Source organism: Gordionus sp. m RMFG-2023, chromosome 2 (genome assembly GCF_954871325.1).
Source record: "Gordionus sp. m RMFG-2023 chromosome 2, tfGorSpeb1-WG-v2, whole genome shotgun sequence".
Classification (NCBI taxonomy): Eukaryota; Metazoa; Nematomorpha; class Gordioida; order Chordodea; family Parachordodidae; genus Gordionus; species Gordionus sp. m RMFG-2023.
This window is the reverse complement of record NC_088776.1, coordinates 2,474,283-2,495,262: the sequence shown is the minus strand read 5'-3', so window position 1 is coordinate 2,495,262 and position 20,980 is coordinate 2,474,283. Positions and strand designations below refer to the sequence as shown.

Below are 20,980 nucleotides of genomic sequence, written 5' to 3'. Positions count from 1 at the left end.
ATTAGTATAAGAAAAATCTAAATATTATGTGTGTGAATTATAATGAAAAATATTTTTAAAATAAATAACCGCGAATTTGAATCAAACTATAAATATTTTGGCGAATATAAATTGTAATTTTATACATAGAAAAATTACACAAGCTATTTGATATAAACATCATAATCAATGCACAATAATATATATTATATATATACGATTTCTATTGAACGATTCAATTATCTAATTTTGCTTTCTTAATTTTTTTCCTGTCCTTGTGTTCGATTTTTCGCCTCTGTGGCAATAATTCGGGTTCATGGCTTTGATCTGTGTGTGTGCCCAGCGGATCTAAATCATACAAATAAAATATAGGAAGGGCTTTATTTTGGGGTTTTAAAAATAAAATGATTTACGGTGCAAGGAGGGCTAAACCAAGATTTTAACTAAAAAAAATGATTTACGGTGCAAGGAGGGCTAAACCAAGATTTTAACTAAAAAAAATGATTTACGGTGCAAGGAGGGCTAAACCAAGATTTTAACTAAAAAAATATCACCTAAACTTTGAAATCTTATCAAAAGATGAACGAAAGGTTCGGCTTATTCTGAAATTACACTTATCCTCCCATGTTGATAAACGTTTTACAAGAAGTTTGCGTTTTTTATATTATTTAAACCGCGCTTATTTTTAAAACAAAAAATAAACAGTTTTGTATTAAAACACAATTCTTTATATTTATCGCTAAAAAATCATAGCGTCCAAAATCGCCTTTAAGCATTACATTAATTAACTCCTATCAATAAAATAAAAATTATTTAATGAGTGATCGTTGAAGATTGTACATAAAAATGAATATTATATAATGGCGAAATATTTTTTGATTTTTTTTTACAGGACCAAGTTTGCCAACTTAATATAATTTTACGGACTGGGGTAGGCCATGATAGGGTGGTTTGAGCCAAAAGATCTCTAATAGATAGACATGGAATGGAACAAGCCATGTAATTTATTTGGTATTATCAATATAAAAAATATTAATGAAGAATTTTTTAGTTATAAGGGCTATTTTAATAGCTGACCGAGTTTATCATTAATAAAAATTATGGTTATTGCTTCGAATTTAAAGATAAAATTAATCTTATTATATAGTAATCCACTGTGGCAGTCTCTAAATATGTAACAATTAGTCTTAAGATGATTATAAGAATGGTAATTCAAGATTTAAACAAATTTTGTGAAAATCACCTTTTTCGCCACTCATGAGTTTGACAAAGGGTTGATGATCCAAAGCGGAATAGGTTTGTGACGAATATGCGGAATAGTTTTGGTGAGTGGATTTGTTTATGTTTGCCGCCTTCTTGGCGAGGGTTTGGTATTGAAGGGGTAAAGTACCGGGGTTTAACCGAAAACCCGCAAAGGCTGAGCTAGATAGGGTTCTTATTTCTTTGCCGCAAATAGGCGGGTGATCTATCAGGAATTTCAAAGAGCTTTTTTGTTTCATATATATTGATTAAATGTTAGTTTTAATAAAATCAAGGTGAATTTTAGCCTTAAATAATAGATTACTATTCAGCAGGTTATATAATCATGAAAATAAATGTCGATTTAGATTATTATTATTAGAAGGATGAAATTTCGTATGTAGTTATAGATATTGTTTTACACTCAGTAAATTATGAATGTAGGGGATTTAGATCAGAATTAGAATAGTGTCAGTGTGTAGGGGTTAAAGTAATCGGACAAGAATTAAAGATGTTTATTTAAGTAATAACAAACAATAATGATGATCCATAATAAAATTTTACGTTTTCTTATATATATAGTGAATTCCATATCATATCAACCAAGGTTTCAACCCGACCCCTTTCAATTTTTCTTAAATTTTGCATACTGGTAGTATATACTATAACTAAGAAAAAAAAGGAAATTTTACCTTCCAACAATGTTTACACGCTAAGATATGGCCGTTTAAAGCGCGGAAAAATGGTACATTTTTGACAAAATGACAAATATCTCGAAAAATAATTTAAATTTTATTTTGTAGCTTAATAAAAGTTCTTTAAAATGACATAAAAATAATTCTAATAGAAATATTATTAATATCGATGACCGGATGTATAAAACCGGAAATGGCCATAAAAAAAGGTATTTTTTCAAAAAATTTTTCCTGTAGATAGATATAATACTGCTTTATATTTGTGCCCAATCCTAGATTGGGATGAAAATGGGTCTAGGAGTTATGACCCTTTATATGGCTTAAATTGATCAAATTTAACATAATCTTCATTTAATGAATACTTATGAAATGTGAATTTAGTAAATAAAACTTTTAATTCTTCAAAATAAAAAAAAAATTCTTTTTCTTGTGGATGCATATAATAATTGTGTATATTTTGATACAATATGTTCATATAATATATAGAATGTTTATTTAAATTAAAACGAAAAAAAATGTTAATATACCAATTTAAAAGATATATATTAGCTTATTCATATATAATTGTTTATTTTTTCTTACTGTTCTGAGTAGTGTTGTTAAACGGCCGGGTTTGAGCCGATTATTAAAAACGGCTAACTCAATATTTTTAGCCAGAAAATTTTGCCTAAACCTCGAGATTTCGCTAATAGATGCCCAAACCTCTGTTCCTTCTACAAACAAAATCTTCAGGCTTGAACCGTTTAACAACACTAGTACTGAGGCGATAATTTGTTATATATGGTAAATTCTATATCTTCAAATCAACAAAAAAAAGTCGATTTTCAACCCGACCCCTTCAATTTTTCTTAAATTTTGTATACTGGCATATACTATAACTAAGAAAAAAAATGAAATTTTACCTTCCAACAATGTTTACACGCTAAGATATGGCCGTTTAAAGCGCGGTAAAATGGTACATTTTTGACAAAATGCACCTCATTTATTTTCAAATATCTCGAGAAATAATTATGTTAGAAAAATAATTTAAATTTTATTTTGTAGCTTAATAAAAGTTCTTTAAAATGACATAAAATAAATTATAATAGAAATATTATTAATATCGATGACCGGATGTATCAAACCGGAAATGGCCATAAAAAAGGGTATTTTTTTCAAATTTTTTTCCTGTAGATAGATATTACACTGCTTTATATTTGTGCCAAATCCTAGATTGGGATGAAAATGGGTCTAGGAGTTATGACCCTTTATATGGCTTAAATTGATCAAATTTAACATAATATCTTCATTCAATGAATACTTATGAAATGTTTATTTAAAAATTATGTCTAAATGATAGGCCCTTACTTTTTTTATCTTTGAGAAAACTTTTAGGAAGTGGCTAGGATATTTATTTAATGCTCAAGTAATATTGTAACTAGAAATTACTTGACAAAATAATTCTAAACATATTTATAACTTTATTTGTCTGAAATAAATTCACAATCAATTGTAGTTTTCGTAACCCCTAATGTGTTAGCTCTTTTTACTTCTTTAAAATCATAATCATAATTTTCTATTATATTAAACAAACATAAATTATCCGAATCGATAATAAAATTATGTTATTGGGAAAAAGAAACTAAATTCTCAGAATCGATAATAAAATCATATTATATTTTGGGGAAAAGAAACTAATTCTCAAAATCGATAATATTATTCAACGAAAAAAATAATACAAATATTTTATTAATTTCACAATTATTTAACTTAATGAACACAATTAATTTGTATTGCTCCAATCCTTTCAACTATAAAAACATTCCACTCGTAAAGACCTGAGAAATGTCTTGCAATGGATGATAGAAAAAAACCAGTCGTTAACATTAAAAGATAAAATTTGCAAGGGATGCCAAAAAAAATTAAAAAATATATCCACGGAACATGACTTACCATTACCATCTATTTCCACAATTCCCGAACAATACATTGATAGAGATGTTTCTATAGAAGTTTTAAATGAGATATTACCGTTTTTAGATGAGACTCCTATTAAAAAGAAGCGAATTAGTGAAAAAAAATATTCTACAAAAAAATTTATTAAAATTTAGAAAAAGATTAAAAAGAATATTTTTAGTATAAATTCAGAGTGAGATCAAGTTGAAAAATATGGATCTGAAATCATAAATCAATTCAAAAAAGAAAAAATTTTAATAACAACTTCTCGCAGCGAAAAATATTCCACCTATTAAAATAAGTTTAAAATTTTGATGTAATGTGCAGATACACATGGTATGTGTACCTAGACCTCCTGAAGAAAGCTAATCTACTCAGACCTAGCTGTATATCGTTATGAGTCTCTCTAAAGTGAATGAAAAGTTCTTTAATATTACATAAAATTAGCCATTTCTGGACTTGATCCTTTTTCCCATTTACTTTAATTGATATAAAATTATTTTTGCCTGGCATAAGCCGACTATTTTCTTCAGAATTATAAGATTTTTTTACCATCTCCATAATATCTTCTGAAATAATACGACTTGGCTTAATATGATTGGCTGTTCTGGTCATAAAATTTGTTGTGGAAAATTCTTCTTCAATTTTTTTAACGTCCATGATTTTGGTAAAATTGTTAAAATTAATATTTTTTCGCTGCGAGAAGTTGTTATTAAAAATTTTCCTTTCAATTAATTTATGATTTCAGATTCATATTTTTCAACTTGATCTGACTCTGAATTTATACTAAAAATATCCTTTTTAATCTTTTTCTAAATTTTAATATATTTTTTTGTAGAATATTTTTTTTCACTAATTCGCTTCTTTTTAATAGGAGTCTCATCTAAAAACGGTAATATCTCATTTAAAACTTCTATAGAAACATCTCTATCAATGTATTGTTCGGGAATTGTGGAAATAGATGGTAATGGTAAGTCATGTTCCGTGGATATATTTTTTAATTTTTTTTTGCATCCACTGTAAATTTTATCTTTTAGTGCTAACGACTGGTTTTTTTCTATCATCCATTGCAAGACATTTCTCAGGTCTTTACGAGTGGAATGTTTTTATAGTTGAAAGGATTGGAGCAATACAAATTAATTGTGTTCATTAAGTTAAATAATTGTGAAATTAATAAGATATTTGTTATTTTAAATTGGATTGATAATTTTTATTATTTTATTTTTTTAAGAATTATTATTATTCTGAGAATTTAGTTTCCTCCAATAATATAATATGAATTTATTATTTTTTTCGTTTAATAATATTTTCGATTTTGAGAATTAGTTTTTTCCCCAATAATATAATATGAATTTATTATTTTTTTCGTTTAATAATATTATCGATTTTGAGAATTAGTTTCTTTTCCCCAATAATATAATATGATTTTATTATCGATTCTGAGAATTTAGTTTCTTTTTCCCAATAATATAATATTATTTTATTATCGATTCGGAGAATTTATGTTTGTTTAATATAAAAGAAAATTATGATTATGATTTTAAAGAAGTAAAAAGAGCTAACACATTAGGGGTTACGAAAACTACAATTGATTGTGAATTTATTTCAGACAAATAAAGTTATAAATATGTTTAGAATTATTTTGTCAAGTAATTTCTAGTTACAATATTACTTGAGTATTAAATAAATATCCCAGCCACTTCCTAAAAGTTTTCTTAAAGATAAAAAAAGTAAGGGCCTATCATTTAGACATAATTTTTAAATAAACATTTCATAAGTATTCATTAAATGAAGATATTATGTTAAATTTGATCAATTTAAGCCATATAAAGGGTCATAACTCCTAGACCCATTTTCATCCCAATCTAGGATTTGGCACAAATATAAAGCAGTGTAATATCTATCTACAGGAAAAAAATTTTGAAAAAAATACCTTTTTTTATGGCCATTTCCGGTTTGATACATCCGGTCATCGATATTAATAATATTTCTATTATAATTTATTTTATGTCATTTTAAAGAACTTTTATTAAGCTACAAAATAAAATTTAAATTATTTTTCTAACATAATTATTACTCGAGATATTTGAAAATAAATGAGGTGCATTTTGTCAAAAATGTACCATTTTACCGCGCTTTAAACGGCCATATCTTAGCGTGTAAACATTGTTGGAAGGTAAAATTTCATTTTTTTTCTTAGTTATAGTATATACCAGTATACAAAATTTAAGAAAAATTGAAGGGGGTCGGGTTGAAAATCGACTTTTTTTTTGTTGATTTGAAGATATAGAATTTACCATATATAACAAATTATCGCCTCAGTACTAGTGTTGTTAAACGGTTCAAGCCTGAAGATTTTGTTTGTAGAAGGAACAAAGGTTTGGGCATCTATTAGCGAAATCTCGAGGTTTAGGCAAAATTTTCTGGCTAAAAATATTGAGTTAGCCGTTTTTAATAATCGGCTCAAACCCGGCCGTTTAACAACACTACTCAGAACAGTAAGAAAAAATAAACAATTATATATGACTAAGCTAATATATATCTTTTAAATTGGTATATTAACATTTTTTTTTGTTTTAATTTTAAATAAACATTCTATATATTATATGAACATATTGTATCAAAATATAAACAATGATTATATGCATCCACAAGAAAAAGAATTTTTTTTTTATTTTGAAGAATTAAAAGTTTTATTTACTAAATTCAAAGCATAATCATCGGTAAAAAATAAAAATTTATTAATTTACTATTTCATTACCTATTATCAACGTATCCGGGTATATTGAGATTTTCACCTAACAAATCCTCGTACTCGTCAAGCTTGTCAATCAATTTTTTCCTTGTCATTTTTCTGTAATATTCTTCTAACCCATAATAGGATAATAGATTAGTATGACCAGTTAAATTGCTAGGTTCTAAAAAATAATCATAATAAATAAAATTTTAAATATTCAAATTTATAAAAAAATATAGAAAATATGTTTTAAATGTGACAGGGGATATTATGCGCCAAGAAAAAAATCCCGCCAAAAATAGTTTCTTTGAATATTTGAATTTCAAAAGTTTAACCATATATGGTGCATAATTTTACAATTATTCATAAATCGCTTACATAAACTATTTTGAGAAACTTGGGAGTAACTAATGGCTTAATAAATTCATTTTGGCATCACCTAAAGCGTTTTAAATTCTCATTAACATGTTTTTTTTGTTCTGGATTAAAGTTTTTAGTAGGAACGCACTTTAAAATTATCTAAAAAAAAAATAACTAATAAGCCTTATTTGGGTAGCATAATCAAATTATTAACGATTGTACCTTAGTGCAAGCCTAAACTTCGACAACCAGAAAAGATACGTTTATCTAACAACGTATTTCAAATCAAAATTACCTAGAGGAGGAATGGGTTAAGCTTAATGGCATCGCCATAGTCTTAGGCTCTCCCGCATTACTCTGCTAACCACGTTCTAACAAACAGGGCAGTGTGAGGATATCGTTTTATTTTGGATAAATATTTCCAATCTCTTTAACAACATTAGTTGGGGGGGGGGGGGAATCTTAGTTAAAAATACCAAAACATACAAGGAACTATCCTTCTACGATTGATGTTGCTAAAAATTATGATAGCATCAATGACATATAATAATAATAATACCTAGATAGACTGAAGATGCATTCATATAATGCATTTTGAAAGCGTCGTTGAATGCAAATCAGCTGGACTAGCCATTTTGGTAACCCATATAAGCATTTATTCTCGTGTTAAAAAACTACTATTAAAATTGAAAACTTGCCTCCTTATTATCTCGATGATCAGACGATTTTTTTAAATAAAGTTCGCGTCAAACATAGGAAATAAATTAGCCACTCGTTTAAAAAAATTAACATAATGATTAAGGAACAAAAATAGCGTTTCCTGCTGCTTCTCATCGATGTCACACTTTTAACGAATGCGTCGTCGGTCTAGGTATTATCATACGTCATTGGACAGCATACAATATGATATTAACAAAAGTAAAACTATCCCAAAGAGACAAAGGAAAAATCGTCTTAATTATTCTCCCTCTAGGTGAAAACGTACCAGGGAATTGTTGAAAAATAAGTCCTGGAGGACTTCATGGAACGATATACCATCATCATTCCCTTTTAGAGGTTTTATTTTATTTAAAAGGCTAATAGTGCGCACAAATTGAGCGTTTCAAACGCAATTAATGCATTCGTTTAAATTGCGCACTTTTACTTTTTCCAATCGCGCCAATTTTAAAAAACGCAATCTCATATTATATTCTCTTTCCTTTATAGATAGACCTTTTTTAGGATAGGGTTTCATCAAATAATGTGACAGTGGAAACGCGTCGTCTGCTACCATTACATAAGGCATATTTTCACTAAGGCCAGGAAAAGGTTTGGCAGGTGGTAGATCAAGAGTCTGGTTAACAATTTCTGCAATTTTTTTTTAAATATAATTGATTTAATGAGTTAAAATTAATTTTAATCTAACCTCTATACAGGGAGCTAATTTTAAACACTCCCCCATCACTCTGCTTTCCATAGGCCCCAACATCAATATATAGAAATTTTCTATTTATGTCAGTTAAGGCTAACAAAACTAAAGTAAATCTATGTTTATAACAAAAATATTGAGATCCACTATTTGGAGGACATTTTATATAGATATGTTTTCCATCCAAGGCACCAAAACAATTGGGAAACCCTGAATGAAGCAGGAAATCTTGTGAAATCTAAATAATTATATATTAAATTAGAATATATAAATTTAAGGTACTCTTTCCCAATCCTTTCTTGAAGGTTTTGGCATGTAAATATCTTTTGCTGCATTCCAAATTGCCCTGCATACTGATAAAACTATATATGCAACACATGATTTTGATATCCTTGAACTGTATGATAGTTGTGAAAATGACATACCAGTTATCAAATATCTTTTATGAATAAATATAAGATAATTAAATAATTATTTAGTGCGCACAAATTGAGCGTTTGCGTTTTGCCGTACTTTTTTTAATAAAAAAAACGTAACGCTTGCTCTGTTTAAATTGAGGTGGCGTTTTTAAATTATTTATTAAAAAATGGAATTTATTAGCACAGATTAGGAAAAGGTGGTAGCATTATGTTTATTGTTAAAACATAAAAAAAGGAGGAAAAGTAGAGGTAAAACATGGCAAATATTTATTAAAAGACAATTATTTTCTGAGTATGTTACACTGAAAGGTGACTTAACAACATCTCAGTTCTTTAATTATACAAGAATGAAGAGAACTACATTCTATCATATTCTTAATTTGATATTTAATGACATCAATCCTAAAACTACTAACTGCAATAAGCAAGTATACGCAGAGGATAGGCTATTCCTCACCTTAAGGTAATAATTATTTAATTATCCTATATTTATTCATAAAAGATATTTGATAACTGGTATGTCATTTTCACAACTATCATACAGTTCAAGGATATCAAAATCATGTGTTGCATATATAGTTTTATCAGTATGCAGGGCAATTTGGAATGCAGCAAAAGATATTTACATGCCAAAACCTTCAAGAAAGGATTGGGAAAGAGTACCTTAAATTTATATATTCTAATTTAATATATAATTATTTAGATTTCACAAGATTTCCTGCTTCATTCAGGGTTTCCCAATTGTTTTGGTGCCTTGGATGGAAAACATATCTATATAAAATGTCCTCCAAATAGTGGATCTCAATATTTTTGTTATAAACATAGATTTACTTTAGTTTTGTTAGCCTTAACAGACATAAATAGGAAATTCCTATATATTGATGTTGGGGCCTATGGAAAGCAGAGTGATGGGGGAGTGTTTATAAATTAGCTCCCTGTATAGAGGTTAGATTAAAATTAATTTTAACTCATTAAATCAATTATATTTAAAAAAAAATTCTCAGGTTAGTGTTGAACAAAGCTTTGGAGGCATTGTAAAAAAAATTGAAATTCTCAGCTAGAAGTTAGTTTGGAGCATATATAAATTATTATCAAGACTATATGCCTTGTGCATAATATAATAATAATCAATGAAGGAATAGGTGCTGAAGTTGATGACATAGGTACAACAAATATTGTAGTATTTTATTTTCATTACATTTAAAAGATACAATGCCTAATCTGACCACTAGACCCCTCCCCATCAGCAAAGACAGACAAAACAATTCTTCAACAATTGAATCTAAAATTTTAAGAGACAAATTTAAAAATTTTTTAAACTCTTAATTATTTTTTCATATATCATTGTTAATTATATCAAATATGAAATTGATTGTTATTATTTAGAATATTACCTAATAAATATATTTACATAATAAAAATTGTGTTTAAATTTTTAAATCTTAAATCACAGAATTTATTTGACAAAAAATTTAATAAAAAAATGAATATTTAATGAGTTATTTATTAATACATATTTTAATAAATCTAATTTTCATTATATATAAAATATACAATTCCCAATCTGACCACTAGACCACTCCCCATCAGCAAAGATAGACAAAACAATTCTTCAACAATTGAATCTAGAATTTTAAGAGACAAATTTAAAAATTTTTTAAAATCTTAATTATTTTTTCATATCATTTAATTATATCAAATATGAAATTGATTGTTATTATTAATATAAAATAGAATTTAAATCTAATTTTTCAATCTTTATTAATAAATTAGGACACTATTTTAATAAATAAAAACTTTATGAATATTTATTTTAAATAATAATACAATATCATAATATTTATAAAAATATATATACAAATAATATATATACATACAAATAATATATATATACAAATAATATATATACATACAAATAATATATATATACAAATAATATATATACATACAAATAATATATATATACAAATAATATATATACATACAAATAATATATATATACAAATAATTCAATCTATGATGCTATTAAAAATATCAAGGGCAGTTTCATTATTGTCCACCATTTGCTCCATTGGTTTTATATGATTTATTTGTAGGGAATACATGAATTTCAGTACCTCAGATTTAAAAAGATACTGCCTATGTATATCAAGAGAATCAAGATTTCCTTCCAATGATTGTAGAAACAACCTAGATAAGATATAAGCTTTTAAAGATAATAATAAATTTTACATATTTGAAGAAGGTTTCTTATTTAAAAGTTCCAACAACCTTTCATCCAATTTTTGGCTAGGGGATGAAATCTTTTTGATACTCTCACTAGTATCAAAATTACTTGTTGTTGGCCTATCAGCAATGGTTGGCTCCATAAATTTTATATGCTCCAACCATTTACAAGAAGATTTCGAGGCTTCTGACCCGCTTTTTTTCGCCAGCTTAACTTTATTAAGCTGGTCTTTATAATTCTTGATCTTCTTCTTCAAACACAGGAATAATGTATCATAGTCAGGAAATTCTTCTTCTAACCTTATAAAAATGTGAGCATACATATTTATATTATACCTAGACCCGATTTTAGTTAAATGCTCCATCACAAGCATGGTCTTTTTATGATCTTGATGTTTTTGGTTCCATATCATCTCTTCCATTTCTAAGTAGCTAAGAAATTTTCTTAGTCATATTGTCATCCCATGCTCTATATTTTTATTATTAATTAAGTTTATATTGAATTAGTTCATTTTTAAAAATATAAATTTATATATTAATATTTAATCTTACATTTTAGAAGGGATTTTCCATCATTTCAAAATTTTTGTTTTAGAAAAAAAGTCACCACAAAAAAAAGCAAACCAGATTGCGTTTTTTAAAATTGGCGCGATTGAAAAAAGTAAAAGTGCGCAATTTAAACGAATGCATTCGAAATGCATTAGTTGCGTTTGCAACGCAGCGTTTGAAACGCTCAATTTGTGCGCACTGTAAGGTGAGGAATAGCCTATCCTCTGCATCTACTTGCTTATTGCAGTTAGTAGTTCTAGGATTGATGTCATTAAATATCAAATTAAGAATATGATTGAATGTAGTTCTCTTCATTCTTGTAAAATTAAAGAACTGAGATGTTGTTAAGCCACCTTTCAGTGTAAAATAATCAGAAAATAATTGTCTTTTAATAAATATTTGCGATGTTTTACCTCTACTCTTCCTCCTTTTTTTATGTTTTAACAAAAAACATAATGCTACCATCTTTTCCTGATCTGTGCTAATAAATTCCATTTTTTAATAAATAATTTAAAAACGCCACCTCAATTTAAACAGAGCAAGCGTTACGTTTTTTTTTATTAAAAAAAGTACGGCAAAACGCAAACGCTCAATTTGTGCGCACTATAATGATGCAAAAAATAAATACAGGACAATAAGAAGCAGATGCCGAAATTTATGCCCATGATGATCCTGGTGTAGATAATCACCAATCCATTTTTTCTTCAGGGAAATTTAATATTGAGGATAGATAAAAAAAAGAAAACGGGGCAGAAGCGATATTTCCATTTTTATGAATTTGAAGCAACATAAAAATAATATTTTTCTTGTGCGGAGATATCATATCTTTAAATTTTTTCATTGAGATAGTTTACGTTTCATATATATATAGTATAACTGTCAAAAATTGATATGTATCATTCGTAGAAGATGTACCTTGTATGAGTTAGCATTTTTTAGAAATAACGATTTTGTCAATCTTACGTCGCAAAAGAGGTGGGAAATATATATCTAAACAAGATGCTGACCTCGCCAACAATACGCGAAACGTGGTAGCAGCACTGAAGACCGATATCGTTAATTTAAATTAGGTCTGCGCCGCTAATCTTTGCCATATATATTAAAATGACAAGGCCATTTACGTGTCTATTTCAGGATTGGCACCAGAATGTCAGCTAATTTTTTTAGTGCATAAATGCTTCGGGAATATCGGTATAACATCGTGACATGTGTAAAGACAAGATTATTTTAAGTAAGCGACAAAAACCCGACCACGGATGATAGGCTGATTTAATTTGTCTCTACTAAAAAAAAACTCCTCTTTATAATAATTTTTGTTTGATAACACATGTTTTATAAAAGTGTTATTAGCATTTCGAGATGGTTATACCATTAAAAAATAGATATCTGTTACTCATGCGCCAATTTCGAAAATTAAGCAATTTATAACTAGGTCATTTTAATATTCGGCAAATCGGGAGCGGTACTATACTTAAATCGACTGTTAGAGAAATAAAACGTATCTTTTCAGGCTTATGAAGCTGGATTTAAGATTATGGGAAAAAATGACGAATACAGTAACGAATAATTACATTGCTACTATAAAATAGGTTTCCCTTCCATTTATAGCTATTTAAGATATTTTAAAATCTAAACCATAAAAAAAACTCTGATTTTGAGGGAGGGAGAGATAACATGATAAGGAATTTAAAACAGTTTGGTAATGATTAAATGAATTTACTAATGCCTCCTTGTATAGCTCTTATATGTAAGTTAGTAATTAATTTATATTTTCAAACCATGAATCGAAAAAAAAAACCATTACCCTTTTAAATCTGGATAAATTATATAAAAAAAAATAAATACAAAATTTTCAGTAAGAATATTTTTTTAAAAGGAAGATGAAGTTATCTGATATATCAGTAATTGGCTAAAAAAAAGAAGAACTAATAATAAAATGCATTTATTAGCATATTTTAAAAAAAATTATAATAATTAAATTAAAATTTGTCTTTTTCCTAATAAAAATTGTTTATACACTAAATACCCCCAAAAATGCACAATTGCAACCTACTTGTTTATAAACAAGGAGGTTGCATAATTTTCTTTATTTCTGGAGTTTTTTGCTATGCTCCAGGCTACCACATAATAGGGTTAACCCTTTAAGGTGAGGTTAAATATATATTAAAACCTCTATAAAACATTACCCGGAAGTTATATAGACCTAGTTTTTAAGGTGGTAATATATTTTTTAATAAGATATTCATTATTTGTTAAGATTTGTGACAAATGGCTGCACTTTTCTGTTTTTTTTATTACTTATTATATATTCATTTTATATTATGACGAGTTTTAGCCAGAGCCTTGCAAAGTAATTTTTTCACAACCCAAGCCCGACTAACAAAATTTTTCTGTCTGGGTATAACCTGATCACAAGTTTTTTGTTTCAACCCCTACCCAATTTAAATTATTTTGGAATTTGAGTTTAAATGTTATAATATCTAAGGGGGAAAAACATTTTTAAAAAATTTACAGATTCAAAAGTCACTGCCTTTGGCACTTTTCTGGCCCTGTATCTTGGGAACCAGGTGTGTTAGTGAGCTACTTTCTAATTTTTTTAGTTATCTAAATAATTCCCAAAATTTTAACAATTTTAAAAGGGACTGGCCAAATCATGATCAATTTCAATTTGACATGTAATGTAATGGGCCTGTATATATCCTAATAAAACATCATTTACTACATATCCAATAAACACAAACCTTTCTACGAATTTAAAGATAAGGCATACTTTTAGAATTAATAAACCACAAGAATTATTTTAGTTTTTAAGAGCTGGAAATTTATACATATTATTCACTATATTGTACAAAATAAAAATAAGATCAATGCAAATATCAGTATCTGATTGGTGTTATTGATGCAGTTTGAAATAAATGTAGATAAATATCAATTAGATTATGGCAACCCTATTTTTTAATATTAATATATTACTAGTAGAATTCAACCAGCCAATTTTAAAAAATGGTCAAATCAAGATTTTAGCTAAAAAAAAATATCTAAGCTTCAAAATTTTGCTAGAATAGAGCCAACCTTTATCCCATCTTTTGGTTATCAATCATTTCTAATTGAATAAAATTGATATTTAATATCAGTAATGTTGTTATGGATAATAGACCTGCCATTACAATATTTTATAGTAGTTTAAAAGAAAAAAACTGACCCACCTTTGATCATTAGGGATTTTTTTTCCACCTTATAACTGAAGGGTTTATATTTTCCCTAGATTTTTTTTTATACAAGATTAATCAAAATAATAGATGAGGCCAAAAAATAATATTATTTTGGTTCTTTAAACAATCAAATAAAACAGATATATTTTTAACAGAGTGCATTCATATAGATATCTGCATAATATAAATATTTGAGCCAAGTGTATATATCATAGGAGATATAGTATAAATATTTTTTAATTTGAAGGCTCATTTATTTTATATTCTTGTTATAAATTATTTTAATAAAAGTATGAGTACTTGGTAATTCCTTCATAAGATAAAATGGTATAGGCACAGTGCGAACAGTTAAAGGATTTCTCTTGATTGTTACAATGGCTTTAGTCGGTTCTGATTTAAAAGCTTCACTATTATATGAAGTTGATCCAGGAATAATATTAGGCATAAGCTCGTCATTATCATTATTTAAGTTTAAAGGATTTTGAAAATTCATATGTATCTTGTCTTATTGCGTCGGAATATCAAAAAATATCATAAAAATTTTGACAAGTTTATAAATCGCAGCTGTTACACTGTCAAGTATGATGACATCTTATAGTATTTATTAGAATATTAAATTTGTTTCGCGCATTGGGTATCGTATGGCAGGGCATTTATTAATTAAAATGTAGTGGTCTAAATTATTTTGTGACTCATATCTACCTGTGGTAAACTCCTTCAGTATATTGTTCATTCCAATAGGCGTAGCCAGGGTGGAGGAAAAGGGGAACCCCTCCCCCTTTAGAAATTTACTTTTTGTGAATATCATTTTAAGCTAATAAAAAATATCCCCCTTAGTCCTCTTCCCATTCCCTGATCCCCAAAAATGTATGCATATTTTAAACAATAATTTGAAAAAAAGAATGTAAAAGTTGATATTTTTTTATAAAACTATTCATCATAATTTATACATTTTTGGAAAAAAGCATTTATATATAAAAAAGTGAACCAAAAATGTTTTTTAAGAAATGGAACATAAGCCAAAGATAAGTCTTAAGACAAAAGTGAAGTGTATTATAATTATTAATAATAGATCCATAAAATTACTAAATAATATAATATATTAAATATAATTTTTTATAAAGCGAGTAATTTTAATTTATTTATCTTGATAAAAATAAAATATAATTATAAAACTATTGATAAAATTAAATCATAAATTAAATAAAAAAATTAAAGCACAGTACAAAGAGTGGAATATTATATGTCTTCGATTTACAGTATATCTAATTTTATCGATTATCATATGACAATCAAGTAATTTTTGCCCATATAGCGAATTATATATTTTACGGAAAACTATAAAATATTGTTAAGGACTTCAGAAAATATCTTTTAAAGACATTGTGGGATGAATAATATGAAGATTAATTTTTAAAATCATTTTATATTTAAAATAAATAGATGGCGTTAAATAATTGAATGCAAATTGTTGACAATATTATTATCAAGAGCATTGATTAGTAAAAAAGGGTTAAAATTTTAACTGTAATATATTCTCTAACTGTTAAATATGTCTATAAAAGTATAATTTTATCAAGTATTTTGTAACTAATTCTATATATAGAGGAATATCAACTATATGTCTACTCACTTTTTATAAATAATTTCTTAAACTTATTTGGAAAAAATTATTACCATGCTTTTATATTAATGTATATACAAGTTATTTATTATATTTTATATAAAATAATAAAAATATATCTTATACAAAATAATAGAAATATATTTTATATAAAGTAATAAAAACATATTAATATAAAATAATAAAAATATATTTTGCTTATTTTTTTTATTAAAATTAACCTCCTATCTTATAAAAATATTTTATGACTATATATAGACTAAGGTGGGCCGTAGTCCCGCCCATAATGGGTTCAGGGGGCGAAGTCCCCAATAATTTTTAAATCCCCCCCCCCTCCTTAGGAATATCCTGGCTACGCCTATGGTTCATTCAATAAATTTTATTCATATTTGAAAGGTCAATCCTCATTAGTGTTGTTAAATTACCTAACTTTGACTATCTCTATTGTGTCTTAATCAAGCTTTTAGACTAAAAAATTAAAATAAACTTTTAAATTGAGCCTCAACTTGAAGATTGATTAGAATATCTCAGTTGACTAAAGATAGATAGTTTAACAACACTAATCCTCATTATAAAATATTTATAATTTTTGGTCAATCTTTCTTATGATATTTAATTTGAATATTATTTTCACGCATTTAATTTTTATTATGTGTTTATTGTAAATAGGCGCTATAATTTGAGTTTACTCATTTTTTGGTTTATAAATTATGTTGATATAAAAGTATCTAGAATCTAAAATAAAATGGAATAATTTTAAATATTTTTTTGTTCTAATTCAATTATTACTAATTTGTTTTAGGTAGTAATATAACAGTTAGACCTGCCCTCTTCCTTTTTCCCATCATTTCTAATCTTTCAACTTTTTTCCGAAACGGTTTTATCGTATAAGATAATATTTTCTAATAGAAAAAAAAATTAAATCAGAAAATTTTTATAAAAACATATGATTGCATGGCTTTAGGTTAAGAAGTCTTATTCTAAAATGATATATTATTGTGGAGAGTAAATGAAAGAGGAAATCCAAAGATAAAAACACATAATAATAAGCTGAGTTGTATAGAAGGTAATATAAAGAGCATGGTTGTTGCTAGGTCATTTGAGTGCTGAAGCACTTTCAATTTCAAAAATAACCCCAATTTTAAAATAGAATTTAGTACCCTATTTTTAAAAAAAAAAATAATTAACACCCGTTAAGCAAATATATTAATAAAAAATTTTAAAAATATATTTGCGAAGTATTTTATTTTTCGTGGCATTAAATCTTTTATTAATAGAATTTCATTGTATTGGCTTTCAACAAAAATAACTCTTTTGAATGTAAATTAATTTAAGTTATAATTGAAATGATAATCTCTCAGTTCGGATTATTTAACTTTCAGACATATAGGGTTAGAGCTTATATTGGGTTTTAATAAAATTTTTAAAATAAAAATCTGTGTCAGGATATCTTTAAAAAAAGCAAAATTTTAGATAATTAAATCATTTTCTCGAATCATTTTTTTATTTAAATTTTTTTAAAGGATTTGTATACACATACGTTCCTAAATAAAATCTTTGAAGCATTTGGATTCATGTGCACCTATCGTAATATCCAAATTGAAGGAGAGAATCGAAGTTCTCTCTTGCAGTAAAAGTTTCCGTGCGTTTCTCTAGCAGGAATAGTAAACCATTATTATATAGGATATCTCTCTCAGGGCTGCCATATTTATATTGAAAATAAATAGTCCCAGATATGGAAAAGACAAATTTTTTACTTATCTAAAAAATTCCTAAAGTTAAGTGGCTAACAAATCGATTCACGAATGTTGAGATGCGTTTATTTTGATTTATATACTATTTAATAATTATCATTTTACTTTAATATATAGCTCATATAAACCTCTATAAAATTTATAAATTAAGACTTCATACCCTCTATTAGAAATATTATGCAAATTTAATAGTAATAAAAATTTATAAGTTCTAGTCAATATACTAATCGTGATCATGAGAGGTTGATTTTGAATCATCTATTTTATTAGAGAGTAATAATACATACACATCTAGTTATTACATCTATCCAAATTTTAATTTTAATATAATTATTTTATTTCTAACATTTTTTAAGGTTTATTCAATCCTCTAGATTAATAAATAATATATAAGGTTATTATAAAGTAATTTGACAATCATTAAAATCCCATACAAATAATTTTATAAAAATATTCCAATATTCAAGCTACCATGTAGAATTAATGTGACCTGTTGAAATTAAAAAATAATTTGGAAATTGAATTCCATTATATGCCTTCTCCGAACAGCAATCTCTTGAAATAAATAATGTCGACCATATTCAAGATTGTCAATGTTGAAAAATATTTAACGAAGAAGGCTACCATAACTTCTCTGCAGCACAGTTTACTAATATATAACGTTCATTATATTGTGAATTATATATATATATGAACTATAAATAAATATTATACTAAATTGAATGATATAGTAATGATTTTCACATGTTTTTATAGTATTATTTTCAAGAATTAAACGATTGAACTAGGGGCTTAATAAAGAATAATAAAAAAAATATATATGTATATATATATATTTAGAGAGATATATATCGATATCTACTCATAAAAATAATCTCAAATTTATAATTTATAAAAGATATTGAAAAATATTTATGCTAATTTAATATCCTGAGATTAATTTTTAATCTTTAGTCTGATGCTAATTAGAAGAATAAATGTAGCTAATTATAAAGGTATTAAATTTTTTTTATCTTAAGCTTTCACTTTATTTCTGGTGGTAAGCTCCCTCTCTCCACTTTATTATTCATGCTATCTATGTCTTTTTATCTATGATATCCCCCATCAGAGTTTCCTTATCTATTCCATTTAGATCTTCCATCAGAGTATAGGTATCGAGGCCATTGTATCTAGATCTCACACAGAAGTATAAATATCGACAGATATCTCACCGGGATATTCTATCGTCAGATATCCTACCGAAGTATTCTTATCGATTCCATCTTTCATCCTTGAATTTCCGGTCAGTTAGCCATCTTTAATTTTGGTTTATTGGACAAGTATCCTAGCACCCTGCTGTCTAAGCCTAACGGTGACCGGGGTGGCATTTCTCAGCTCAGAAATCTAGCATATGTCCTTACACATTAGTCATCAAAGAAAAACCTGAAATTTTAAAAGTTCCTTACCAGGATTGAACCTGGGACCTTCTGTTTCCAAGCATACATCATAAAACCCCTAGGCTACCCCGGCGATAAAGGTAGTATTAAAATAAAATATGAAAAAGAAGCCCTCTACTACTATATAATGTTTTCTACATATTAGCTATATCATTAATAGTAATACTATTTCTCCCTTCTCCGCTAACCCTATACTTTCGCCTTCCTCTTCTCCCTACCTCCAATACCCAAAGGCCCTTTTCAGGGCCACCCAACCCACAATCCAACTTGACAGTCAAGTCCAGGCGAACGGACCACCGAACCGGAAGGGAAAAGCAGTGGCATTAGATAAGGTTTATAATAACTATAAAATATAAATTTTTTTTAGTTATTATCTACTTTAAGATAAATTAAACTTAGAAACATACGGAGATGCAATTTTTAATTTAATAAATTAAATAGAGAACATAAAGATACATATATATATACTGATGCTACCTTTTTTTAAATATAGTTCTGCGTAGAATTTATTATTTTCTAAAAAATTTGATAAATATAATTTATTATTATTATTATTAATTCTAATTCATACTTCATCAACAACTATTAAATATTTGTTAATTTTTACTTAACAAAATTTTTAAATGGTATAAATATCTAAATGTTAAGAAGACATATTATTTTAAATAAAGAAATTATCTATAAACGTGTTCATGAAACAAATATAAAAAATAGGCCTTCATACTTAAACATTGATACATTTGGTGTTGACTTGCATTGATATTTGGTCGATATAAGAATGAGAATAATTTAATCTTTTATTTTCTTTAAACTTCAATAATCATCATGTATACATATATATACTTTGTCAAATAATTAATTAACGCCCTAGACAATGATATACATACATTAAATTTTAAATTGAAATAAAATATTATATAAATCCAATTACAATATAACATAATGTCTTTAAAAAAATGTAAATAATCTATTATTTAACAAATATGGAAATTTATTCTAGTTCGAAATTAACAATTTGTCATAAGATTAGATATAAAATAATATATAATATTTTAAATAAAGTTCAATTTAGTGTAGAATATTAGCTTTTTAATAATTTCTCGTTTTAAAACACTTCTCCACGCATGTAATCTAGATATTTTGCATATGTAAGGATAAATTCATTCATTTTTGTTATGATCATTATATATATCTTAATATAAAATTGTTTTTTTAATCATTCATTATCCATTAACACATCAATATCTCCAGCAAGCAAAAATATTTCAATTTTATCAATTGAAATTGAATATAAAATTAACAATTTTTCGTGATAAAAATTAAATGTGTAATAAGCAACTACACAAAAAATCAACAGAACGACCAACAAATATAATATAAATATTATGGGTCAAATTTGTAATATTT

The 20,980-nt window shown here is 26.5% G+C and overlaps 1 protein-coding gene across 2 annotated transcripts; it reads right to left on the bottom strand.

Annotated features, from left to right (window-relative positions):
• Window positions 1-6: 6 nt before the first annotated feature.
• Window positions 7-15,287, bottom strand: LOC135924732 (mediator of RNA polymerase II transcription subunit 19-like). Of its 2 annotated transcripts, XM_065459837.1 has the most exons (6): window positions 8,636-8,743; window positions 8,351-8,591; window positions 8,158-8,292; window positions 6,610-6,766; window positions 1,223-1,464; window positions 7-327 (listed from the first exon to the last, which is right to left on the bottom strand). In XM_065459837.1, the coding sequence occupies exons 1-6, from the start codon at window positions 8,666-8,668 to the stop codon at window positions 215-217; spliced, it is 921 nt and encodes a 306-aa protein (XP_065315909.1). In that variant the 5' UTR covers window positions 8,669-8,743; the 3' UTR covers window positions 7-214. The 2 variants fall into 2 exon arrangements, with proteins under 2 accessions (XP_065315909.1, XP_065315910.1); XM_065459838.1 differs by lacking the exons at window positions 8,158-8,292; window positions 8,351-8,591; window positions 8,636-8,743 and adding an exon at window positions 15,060-15,287 and having other exon boundaries at window positions 10-327.
• Window positions 15,288-20,980: the final 5,693 nt, after the last annotated feature.

Excerpts from the sequence above, each read along its gene's own strand:
- LOC135924732 (XM_065459837.1), bottom strand. The coding sequence starts at position 8,668 with ATGCCAAAACCTTCAAGAAAGGATTGGGAAAGA. Across the intron at positions 1,465-6,609 it reads CCCGGATACGTTGATAATAG|CTCTTTGAAATTCCTGATAG; the intron begins GTAATGAAATAG and ends GAAACAAAAAAG. Across the intron at positions 328-1,222 it reads ACTCATGAGTGGCGAAAAAG|ATCCGCTGGGCACACACACA; the intron begins GTGATTTTCACA and ends TGTATGATTTAG.